Source organism: Heptranchias perlo, chromosome 8 (genome assembly GCF_035084215.1).
Source record: "Heptranchias perlo isolate sHepPer1 chromosome 8, sHepPer1.hap1, whole genome shotgun sequence".
Lineage (NCBI taxonomy): Eukaryota > Metazoa > Chordata > Chondrichthyes > Hexanchiformes > Hexanchidae > Heptranchias > Heptranchias perlo.
In genome coordinates, this window is record NC_090332.1 from 87,877,776 (window position 1) to 87,890,243 (window position 12,468).

A 12,468-nucleotide genomic window follows, 5' to 3' on the forward strand; every position below is an offset into this window, starting at 1 on the left:
AGGATGTTACCCCTCATGGGGGAATCTAAAACTAGGGGGCATAGTCTCAGAATAAGGGGTCGTCCGTTTAAGACAGAAATGAGGAGGAATTTCTTCTCCCAGAGGGTCATGAATCTTTGGAATTCTTTACCCCAAAAAGCTGTGGAGGCTGAGTCATTAAATACATTCAAGGCTGAGTTAGACAAATTTTTGATCAGCAAGGGAGTCAAAGGATACGGGAAAAGGCGGGAAAGTGGAGTTGAAGTAAAAATCAGATGAGCCATGATCTCATTGAATGGCAGAGCAGGCTCGAGGGGCCGAATGGCCTACTCCTGCTCCTATCTCTTATGGTCTTATGGAGTTAAATTGTAGTATTTTACAGCCATGGCAAAGAAATCGTATCGTTAGCAGCGGGATCAATACATTGGCTTCGATACTTATGATTTGCCGCCACACTCGTTGCGAAGTATTCTAATTGGAAATGCAGGAAAATATGGAGGAAGTTAGCGATGGTAAGGTCGGCTCGCTAGATGGCGAAATTCAGAATGTACGTCGCTAATCTCACTGTTGCAGGAAAGTCTGGGCCAATATATTACTGTTGTTTCCTTTCATCCAAATTTTTCTTGGCAGCTTTTCCATATGAAAATATAAGAATGTTGGACTCGCCAAGGGAAAGGGCCAACTGGAATGTTAATAAGTCATTTAGTCAACAGTGCCATTTTGTATCTGGAGGAGTACTTTTTACAGGAAGGTTGGCTGGAGAAATGATCTGTATATACTAAGCAGGCCTTTTATGAGTTGACCTTTATATTAGGGCTTATTTTGTGTCTATTGCTTTGAGATATAGAGGTAGAATTAACAATTCTGAAGAGTATAGTGTGATTAACACACATTTTCAGGTTTTGATATGTATATTTACTTCTGGAAGTACAAATCAGGGCGTATTTATTATTTACTTCAAAACAGTAATACCCATTTAGAAGGTTTCTATGAAAACTGACAATAATTCCACAGTCCCTAGCCATGCTAATATATAACTGGGGAAATAAAAACAATAATAAACATTTCTAAACCAGCATGAGGCCATCTGGAATGACTTTTGAAACAACGCCCATTAGATTAAAGAGAGCATCACATTAGGTCATTTCACACAATTATGTCAATGATTTCTCATCCTTTTTTAAAAAAACAAAGATAACATGCTGTCACCAGAACAATATTGTATATTTATCGTATATAATTAAGTCTTCCCTAGACAGGTCCATCAAAATAGACTATAACAAGTACAATGCATGAACTAAAAGTGGTTGGCATCCTAGCACCTATATCTGTACTGCTAAGGAGACAATGAACTGGATTCCCGTCCCATTGGCGGGATAGTGACACGGCAGGACTTCTGCCTGCCCATGTGACTCCATTCGCTAACCCACTGACCTTTCCTCCCAGGCCTTAATTATACATGCAGGGAAGATCAGCAGCTGGGAGTGCTCCCAGAATCTCTGATACATCCTTGGAAATGTTATTGGGGACAAAGGGCAGGAATCCCCTTAAGATGGTGGTTCAGACCATATGGAGCGAGGTTGTTGAAGTAGTCAGTACTACCTCCACCACCCTGAGAACTACCACATGGTGCAGGAAGAAGTTCAATCAGCTTACAAGAGTAACCAAGGTAAGTCATGGCACTGTTTCTAATGTACATCCTGTACCAATAATAGAGGCAGATGGACTCTATAGCATCAATTACACCTCTCCAGAAAGAGCCCACAGTTGTGCTTAGGACCTCAGTTAAGTGCCATGCACTCCAGGGCGGACTGCAGTTCTGTGACATGGCCAAACATCACTGCACAGATACAGATAGTGGACGTCTCACAATAAATGGGAAGATACTGAGAGGTGTAGAGGAAGTGAGGGACCTTGGAGTGCATGTCCACAGATCCCTGAAGATAGCAGGACAGGTAGATAAAGTGGTTAAGAAGGCATATGGAATGCTTTCCTTTATTAGCTGAGGCATAGAATATAAAAGCAGGGATGTTATGCTGGAACTGTATGAAACACTAGTTAGGCCACAGCTTGAGTACTGCGTGCAGTTCTGGTCACCACATTACAGGAAGGATGTAATTGCACTAGAGAGGGTGCAGAGTAGGTTTACAAGGATGTTGCCAGGACTGGAGAATTTTAGCTATGATGATAGATTGGATAGGCTAGAGTTGTTTTCCTTAGAACAGAGGAGGCTGAGGGGTAATTTGATTGAGGTGTACAAAATGATGAGGGGCCTAGATAGAGTGGATAGGGAGGACTTTTTCCCTTAGCGGAGGGGGCATTAACCAGGGGGCATAGATTTAAAGTGATTGGTAGAAGGATTGGAGGGGAGCTGAGGAAAAATGTTTTCACCCAGAGGGTGGTAGGGGTTTGGAACTCACTGCCTGAGAGGGTGGTAGAGGTAGAATCCCTCAACTCATTTAAAAAATACCTGGATGTGCACCTGAAGAGCCGTGACCTGCAGGGCTATGGACCAAATGCCGGAAAGTGGAATTAGGCTAGGTGGCTCGTTTCTCAGCCAGCGCGGACAAGATGGGCCAAATGGCCTCTTTCTGCAGCGTAAATTTTCTATGATTCTTCATAGTAGCGTCATACTTTTCAAGGTTTTCTGTACACTCTCAAAGGATTCAGGAAATGATGGTACTCAGAAAGCAGCTTTCTTTTGTAGGGAAGTCGTGGGTGGCACCAATCCTGGAGCTCAGCATCTGCTGGTGGTCCAGAGCTAGCTCTCTGGTCAGTTTCCTCCTGCTCCTATGCTACCACCTGCATTTGCTCCTCTTTACTCGTGCTGTATATTTCATCCGGTGCTCCCTGCTCTAAATCTAAATCTTCCTTCGGAGTGGATATCTCTAGGCTGATGTTGGCTCCAAGTGGAGGGAGTGATGCTCTTCCTGTGATGTAGATGGGCCCTCAGCCTCAGGTCCTGCAAGCTGCTACGGCATAACCGTCCCAGCGGGCAATACAATAGGAAGAAGCATATTTTGTAATTTGCAAGACACTCGTTATAGCACATTTCAGTAACCAATATGTGTTATGAGATGATATCATGGTACCAAGTAAGTTGCCTATTGGAAGAATGCCTGAGTGAATGACAAATTCCTTGAGAAAAGAGACTGGGTACTAGCCTGCAGATATGGGTTGGCTACTTTTTTTGGACTCTAAGGGAATCAAGGGATATGGGGATCGGGCAGGAAAGTGGAGTTGAGGTAGAAGATCAGTCATGATCTTATTGAATGGTGGAGCAGGCTCGAGGGGCCGTATGGCCTACTCCTGCTCCTATTTCTTATTTCTTATGCCTCCCGCAGAGTAGCAGCACTAACTAGAGTCAGCTCCTCCAAGTGGCTTAGAGGCTTCAGATCAGGTGGGCCCCCTCCAGCTGCCAGCCTTTCCTTTCTGTGTGGGCCTCCTTTTCCTGTAATCATAAAGAGATTAGTGAAGTGCTACCTGTTTAATATTGTCATTGCAATGTAATTGAACGCTGTGCTTCCTAAAACAAGAACATGTGGCATGCAAGTGGGTATTGCAGGAGCCTTTAATGGTCCTGCCTACAATCAGTGAAAGATTTCCTGGGATTGTGAAAGGTCTGACATTGAAGAATATGGGTCGTCTTGTGCTTGTGTTCGAACAAAGGGGTCATAAAGATAAGGAATCATCCTGTGTATGTGTGTGAGTGCCGTGCTATACCAGAACACTGTAAAGAGATAACAACAGCAGCCACTTGTCTTGGAAAAATTCTTCAAGGTGTTGAATTTTTTTCTGCACTTGGGACGAAGACCTTCTAACAGTAGAAACTACATTCACCTGCTATGCCTCCTCCCACACAGCTCTGACTGCTGCTTTCTAAGGAGGTTGCCCCTTGCAGCCAAAATTAGCAAGCTCCCTGTGCATAACCTCCCAGAGCATTACTTTATAGTACTCACTCTGAAAAATGAGTTGTCCTCCCTCCTCTTTAGGATCTTGTCGCAACAAAAGGTAGCAACAAAAAAACTCTTCACAACGGGAAGCTAGATGTACGTTTAAGAAACTGCACCTGCAAGTCCTTGTCCCAGGTCCCACGTCCTCCCTCAGCCTCCACGCTCCCAGAATGTAACCCAATCCTTGCTGCGAGTGCACTCCTTGATGTACATGAGGAGACATCAAAAATCCTTGGCAGGTCCTCTCCCTGAATGCATTTGTGAACTACCAAGTGTGCTGCTGCTACACCTGGAGCAGGATTTTTACCCTGTAGTAGATTGGGTGAGAAATTGTCATGGTGGCTCGGCTTTGGAGATTTTTTTTTGCTAGAATGATTGGATAGAATATTTTGGCATATATTTGTGCAGAAAAATGACATGGGGAGAAATAATTTGGGTAATGTTGGTGAATAACAAAAGTGCAAAATAATGAATCAGAAAGGAAAAAAGAGAATTTAAACTCTTAACCAATAAGGAAGAAGAACATTGACTGATAGACTTGATGGCCACGACAGATACAAGATTTTTTTTTCAAAAGCTATTTTGTACTCTTCAAAATGAGGGATGTCAGTTCTGTCAAACTGATACTTCCCCATTTTGGGTAGCCACTGTCAACATCAAACAGACCGATCACAGATACAGCAAACCAGATTTCTAGTAAAACTCCCTTTGCTTTACTGCAACATCAATGGAGTACCACTAAATGCATAAGCATGAATTTTTCACAATTCCCACACTTATATCCTTTTTGGGTTCAGTCACAAAGGGCTTAATTTTGACTTTGGGCAATAGCGTAAAACAGGCGCTATCAATCAGCAATCCGTTATACATCTCTCCCGATTTTAATTTCTATTGACTTCAATGTATAATGATTCGATATCGCCAGTTTTACAGCATCGCAAAACATCAAAATTACCCCCAACTTGTGTAAATTTAATGCTGTGGGCCTATGCCAACTAGAAATTTGGTTAAAACTGTGCAAGCTCATTTATCGTACATCTTGTACTGCAAGCAAAGATAACAGACTTTCACTTCTGTCAGGGCTGAATTGAAACCCAGATCCCAAAGATATGTTAACCCTTTGTGGTACCCTTTCCTCTTTAGAATCTACTGTTAAAGGGGAAGAATTAAGTATTTTTGAATATAAAGTATTGACTTCTTTATGCATCCCAAAGGCTTAGTTTAAAAAAAAACTTTTGCCTACCAAAAATAACCCTGTTCCAAAAAGTTCTTCCTTTGAATTCTGCTGTTAAGCATTTCACCGAAGCACACAGATAATTATGACCACAGGCAGGATGGTCCAAATAAGAGTGCATTGTTAGGTGTCAATGAATTCTGTGCAAATATATCATATACTTGATCAGAAGACATCTTTTCATATAAAACTTGGCAGGGACAGATTGAGAATTAAAAATATTACTCTTGTTTGGTGTGCACACAGAATATCTAGATGAAAAATAACGGTGAGTAGCATTTATTCTCCTTGGGGAATTCCTCTATTTTACATCAAAGGATCACATCTGCTTTGATGAAATGTCGAGCAGCAGGGCGTTATGAAGGAGCCTTTTTGAAGAGGCTTATTCTGAGCAGGTGAAAGATTTATTAGAAATACATCTGTGGGACAAACAAAGGGTTCACGAGTTTCTTAGGTGAAGCACTCATAGCAAGATAAATATATTGACAACAGATTTTTTTGTTTGATCAACAGGGACTGAATTCGGGGTGCTCCGCACGCGATCGCAGCCTAATTGAAGGCACTTACCTTGGCTTCCGGGTTTCGCGCTGGAAAGCTGCGCAGCGGGCGGACTGCGCAGCCGCATCATAGGCTGTCAGCCGGAGGAGCCCTATTTAAAGGGGCAGTCCTCCACTGACTGATGCTGCAGAAAGGAGCCAAAATTACAGCATGGAGCAGCCCTGGGGAAAGGCTGCTCCAAGGTTTAATGATGCCTCACTTCATGTCCTACTGGATGGGGTGAGGAGGAGGAGGACAGAGATCTTCTCCCCGGTGGACGGGAGGAAGTGGCCTGCCTCTGCCACCACAAAGGCCTGGCTCGAGGTGGCAGAGGAGGTCACCAGCACCACCAACATATCACGCACCTGCATACAGTGCAGGAGGCGCTTCAATGACCCAGGTAGGTCAGCCGAAGTGAGTACACTTACTCATTCCCCACACTCCGCCTGCCACATCACCGCCCCCACCCTACATCTCCTTCTGCACAGCCAACACTACTCTATCACATCACTCCTCACACCCACTCAAAGCTCATCCTCATCTTACCTGCACTCACTCACCTCCCCGGTACTCATCCCACCACTACCACTCAACCCAATCCTCATACAATCTCACGGCTCTGTCTCATACTCACCCTCTCATGCATCTCTTTCACGGTCAGCCTCACCCAACCTGCCACTACCTGTGCTGCAGCCACAGGGCATGCATCACATATGTGTAGTAGGAAGCATAAGGCAAACGTGTCGTGAGCATAAAGGGGATGCACAAGGGTTTGTCATGGTTTTTACTTCTATTTAATTTCTGATCAACTCACATTACATATTATATTGTCACCACTACTGCCACATCTTTGCAAATCTTGTCTGGTTTATGCAATAATGCCCTTTCCTGAGGATCACCATGAAGACTCACACCTGATACCACCCATTGTGTCACTGCAGAGTGGGCGTAGGTGTATTTGCAGGGCTGTTTTGTGCAGACGACTGAGAGATGTCAGCGATGTCCCCGGTGGCACCCTGGAAGGATGCGGAGGAGTAGTTGTTGAGGGCAGTGGTGACTTTGACAGCGACAGGTAAGAAGATGGTGCTCGGGCCAGCCGGGAGCAACTCGGCATGAAGGAGGCTGCAGATGTCCATGACTACATGTCGAGTGACTCTGAGCCTTCGTGTGCACTGTTGCTCAGAGAGGTCCAGGAAGCTAAGCCTCGGTCTGTAGACCCTGTGGCGAGGGTAGTACCTTCTGTGATGCATCTCTCTCTGTGGTTGCCCTCCCTCCTGCTGTGCAGGTGGATGTGTCACAGCACTGTGTTGTGGAGCTTCATGTGTCAGAGGTGGACAGCGTGGCCGGCGAGGCTGGTGATGCTGTTCGTCCTCCGAGGAGGTCATGACTGCAGCTATGGTGGCCCCCATCCGGAAGATATACGTTTGAGGGGGTCCGCAAGGTAGGTAAATGTGTCTGCACACCGGGGTTGAGGTTGCAAGTTTGTGAATTTTATTGTTAGGAGGAAGGTGGTGGAGGCCAAACTTTGTCCAAAGTGACAGAGTGGCCTCCTGCAATGAGTGAGGGTCTCCCCCCCGCACCTGTCAAATGGACCTTTGCAGCTGCCACAGGCTGGTGGCTGCAACACGTCCATTTCAACTGGGAGTGTTTCCCCCAGTAGGGGGAACACGCTCAGTTGAAATGAAAATCCCACCCCTCCTGAAATATCCTACAAATCAGGTCTGCTAACAACCTGAACTATGTAATTAATTGCCTTAAGTGGAATCCTGCTGGCTTTAATTGCCGGCGGGAGTCCCACACACGGGGGCTGCGTGCACATCTAAGTGCATCACTGGGGAATCCGGAAGTGGGTGGGTTGGAGCTGGGCTCCGGACCCGCCCCGGGAATCCCCGATTTTCGGAGCCCCCCCCGCCACGAACCCGCCGGATCGGAAGTCCAAAAATCGAGCCCTAAGTGTTTCTAACTAAACTACTGTGTTTCCATGAGTAGGATATAGAGTGTGTAACAATCCTGAGGGACTGGGCTGTGAAACAGTAGAGTTGTGGTTCCTCTCACCTCTGGGGCAAGGGAGGGGGCAGTTGGATATATAAGGAGGTTCTTGCCATGAGCATTGAGCTATGATTCACACAACTTCCACCAGTCTCTCAAAATATCTGTTCTAAAAAAAGTAAAATATTAAAAATAAATAAAATGGTGACAAAGATCTGAGAAGAATTATAACAAATAAATTCTCCAAAAGTCAGGACTTCAAGATTCAAGTTTAAACCCCACAACTATGTGAATGGCAGCCAGCCAATGGGACTCAAGTTTGCAACACTCATTTTGGCTGCTTAATAGCCAATATCTGGCCAAATTGATAGGTTGTTTTGAATTTTATTTGTTTGGACTTAAAGAAGTGATTCCCTGATCTGACACACCCAACAGGGAGGGATGCTCGCAGGGAACTGATGTCATGGAATCACAGACCTGCAGCCTGTTAATTGTAATGGATAGACAATCATGAACTGCGTACCTGTGATTTCCTGAAATGCGTTCCTCTTAAGCACTAGCTCCCCGCTGGGAGAGCCAGATCACAGAATCATCCTTTGTATTGTAACGTATTGCACTATATTTGTATCTTAATGTACTGTGCTTGTATTATATTTTACATTTGGACTATTTGATTGACTTTACCTGCTGTCATTTTTCATATGGGAGCCCAACCTCATGGTCATGTCATCCATTGCCATCTTGGTCAACTGTGAGCACAAGGCATCATGTCCCCAAGGAGTGGTTGCTTTACTCTCCTTGGGAGAACTGGGAGATTTGGCAGATGCAATATAATATTGGAAAATGTGAGGTTATGCACTTTGGCAGGAAAAATCAGAGAGCAAGTTATTTTCTTAATGGCGAGAGACTGGAAAGTACTGCAGTACAAAGGGATCTGGGGGTCCTAGTGCAAGAAAATCAAAAAGTTGGTATGCAGGTGCAGCAGGTGATCAAGAAAGCCAACGGAATGTTGGCTTTTATTGCTAGGGGGATAGAATATAAAAACAAGGAGGTATTGCTGCAGTTATAAAAGGTATTGGTGAGACCGCACCTGGAATACTGCATACAGTTTTGGTCTCCATACTTAAGAAAAGACATACTTGCTCTCGAGGCAGTACAAAGAAGGTTCACTCGGTTAATCCCGGGGATGAGGGGGCGGACATATGAGGAGAGGTTGAGTAGATTGGGACTCTACTCATTGGAGTTCAGAAGAATGAGAGGCGATCTTATTGAAACATATAAGATTGTGAAGGGTCTTGATCGGGTGGATGCAGTAAGGATGTTCCCAAAGATGGGTGAAACTAGAACTAGGGGGCATAATCTTAGAATAAGGGGCTGCTCTTTCAAAACTGAGATGAGGAGAAACTTCTTCACTCAGAGGGTGGTAGGTCTGTGGAATTTGCTGCCCCAGGAAGCTGTGGAAGCTACATCATTAGATAAATTTAAAACAGAAATAGACAGTTTCCTAGAAGTAAAGGGAATTAGGGGTTATGGGGAGCGGGCAGGAAATTGGACATGAAGCTGAGTTCGGATCGGTCAATGCCCTGTGGGTGGCGGAGAGGGCCCAGGGGCTATGTGGCCGGGTCCTGCTCCGACTTCTTGTGTTCTTTAGATTTGTGGTTGGGATCAGATCAGTCATGATCTTATTGAATGGCGGAGCAGGCTCGAGGGGCCGATTGGCCTACTCCTGCTCCAATTTCTTATGTTCTTATGTTCTTATGGGTAAATACTTGGGTAAATTTAGTACTTTTTTGGTCTTAGTTAATTTTTTATTCTCTTACATTAAATGTTTAATTTTTAGAAGCACATAATAGGAATCAAACAACATATTGAAAAGATAATTTTTTAAAATTGAGCAATTTTGATTGGTTGCTTTTATGGTGGTTGTTGGTCATTCCTTGATTGAGCTTTAGTGAGGGGAAAATAAAGACAGTGAGAATATAGTTTTACAGATGCTGTTTCTCACGGAATGGGAAATTTGAATGCTTCACATCTTACATATGTCAGAAATTTTCCCACATCCTAAGAATTTTCCTATGACCTATGAATCTAACCCAGATGCAAAACATGTACATATATATATATATACATATATATATATACAAACATATATAGCTGTCAAGTGATTTAAAAAATCTCAGTTAATCTTGGCTTTAATCACATATTTAATTGATCCATCTCATTCAAGTTTGTTATTACTGATGCAATTATTATTATCATCCAAAAAACAACCCAGCATAAAAACCCTATTTTCCTATTTCTGGATTCATATTGTTGGTCCCTCTTTATGGTTTCATATTTATTTACATGGAATCCTATAGAAAAACTCATTACAGAACTCTTTATTGTGAAGAGAACATCAATAACTATTGCGCCATCATATCCGAAAGTGCAAATTAAAAAGGAAAATTGGCAGCCTTTACATAGCTACAGGCAAAAAAAAGTGAAATACAGCCAAAAATAGTTAGATCTTCACAAAAAATTTTTAAAAAATAATGGGCAGGACAACGAGCCCAACACAACTTTATGGATTTATTTCTGTGATTCACTGTCTACTGATGTGCATCATACATGTACAAGTACTGAACCAAAACAAAATATTTGCTGTTAAAGAATGTTGTTGCCAATACACCCGCAGCTCTGCTCTGTACTGTTTGGGATCATAAAGCACAATAATTTGTTCTGACAAGTACTTGCATGCTAAATAAAGTCCTTTCTTTCCAGTCTGCCATCAACTGCCCCTGGAATGCACCGCGTTCTACCTGCTGCCAAAAGTCTAGCTGGCAAACATCCTCTTTTGTCTCTCGCTCTCATTCTGGTATTTTCAACAACGTAAATAGAGAGATGCAAGTTTTGCCTGCTTACTACAGCATCCAGCCAAGTTGGGCAACTAATGAGAGTTACAAGACTCTCGGATCCAGTCAAGTCCTGCTGTTTACAGTCAGACTCACCTGCCGACAGGTCACTACAGGAACAACAAGTTAACGTCAAGGTGTATTTAAAAAGCAAACACAGACAACGCACACACTATAAACATTCGGTACGGTCCGTATTTTGACTTATTAATTAAAAATACATTTTAATCCAGACAACCTCTTTCCACAAATGAAGTGACTCCTGAATTTAGATCAAAGATTTTACAACAGCACAGTAATGCAAAATTGATTCTTTAAATTTATCGAGAAACACACGCAAAATTTTATTTAGAAACTCTTACCATTTGTCAGCTTGTGTTTTACAGTAGAGTTTCCTTCCTCTGTGTCATACTGAGTGTAAACCTGGTCTGAATTCAGTGTTAAAACATGAGTTAGTTAAAGAAACAAGAGTTCCTAAAATCACGCCGGCGCTGAGTCACTGACAGCTGCAGTCTCTTTCTCTTCCCAGCGCTGGTGTCACTGTTAATCCGGGAGCGTGGTGCATCATGAGAATTTCCATCGCCCAACCTTCTCCCTAAACCTCTCCGCCTCTTCAACTCTCTCCTCCTTTAAGACATTCCTTAAAAGCTGCCTCTTTGACCAAGCTTTTGGTCACCTGTCTTAATGTCTCCTTCTTTGGCTAGGTGTCCATTTTTTTTGTCTGATAATCGCTCTTGTGAAGCGCTTTGGGACGTTTTACTACGTTAAAAGCACTATATAAATGCAAATTGTTGTTTTTCTGCATTGCGTGGTCCAGAGAACCAAGAACCTTATGACCCACATCTCTGGCAAGCTTTGCAAAAATTAATTATGCTCTGATCCCGTCCAACACAAACCCCATCTCCTCTCCTTCGACAGATTTTTTTTCCTCTTGATTTCATAACTGGGATAATCCAACAAGTCCCAGGAGGGGAAAATGAAATTAAAAATGTTTAATGTAAGCTATTTGAACCATTTACAAATTTAAATCTAACAGGCAGCATATTAATGATATATTTTGATACCCTCATAAATCCTATGATATATAGGTATAACACTTTCATCAAAGAATTTCATAATATGGAGTCATGTCCCTTAGTCAGAATAAATTACATTATGTGGTCCAGCGAACATCTGGAGTAAACAGAGCTGTGCGGGCTGTTCCTGCAAAGTGATTCTGAGCGTGACTGAGAAATCACTAAATTGGAACAGTGTAACATTTCTTTAGTGAGCAAAACAATTGTACCCCCTGGAAAAACAGAGCAGGTTGCCTGCTGTATCAGGATGAGTTTAAAGTTTACTCTCTGCGGAACTTCCGTGATTAGTGTGCATTAAAACATTTTTCTCCAAAAAATTAATGCATTAATCAGGGAAGTTAACTGTGATTAATTGACAGTCCTAATATAAATCTCTATGTAATCATAGAGTCAAACAGCGAAGAAGGAGTCCATTTGGCCTATCGTGCTTGTGCCAGTGTTTGAAAGAACTGATCTATTAGTCCCACTCCCCTGCTCTCTTCCCATGCCGCTCTGCAATCCAGGTCGTAACAACTCACAGTGTAAAAAAAATTCTCCGCGTCTCCCCTCTGGTTCTTTTGCCACATATAAAATATATAATTTTTTGGAGATTAATTTTTTAACATGCATTAATCACAAAAGTTATGCAGAGAGTAAACTTTAAACTCATACTGATACAACTGACAAATTGTGTGTGTATATATACACACAGATTGGTCTATAAATTATATAATGGTTTAATTCAGCAAGCAATCTGTATTTGTCAAATCCATTATTCAGAATCAATTAACTATGGGTAAGTATACAAATATGACATATTACCTCCA

General features: G+C 42.8%; 1 protein-coding gene across 1 annotated transcript in view; it reads right to left on the reverse strand.

The window, feature by feature from the left end:
- Nucleotides 1-12,468, reverse strand: part of plek (pleckstrin) — a 103,915-nt gene that overhangs the window by 84,388 nt on the left and 7,059 nt on the right. The window contains exon 2 of the mRNA XM_067989478.1: nucleotides 10,949-11,014. Within this exon, the coding sequence (XP_067845579.1) occupies nucleotides 10,949-10,951 (3 nt within the window). The 5' untranslated portion in view covers nucleotides 10,952-11,014. The remainder of the gene's footprint in view (nucleotides 1-10,948; nucleotides 11,015-12,468) is intronic.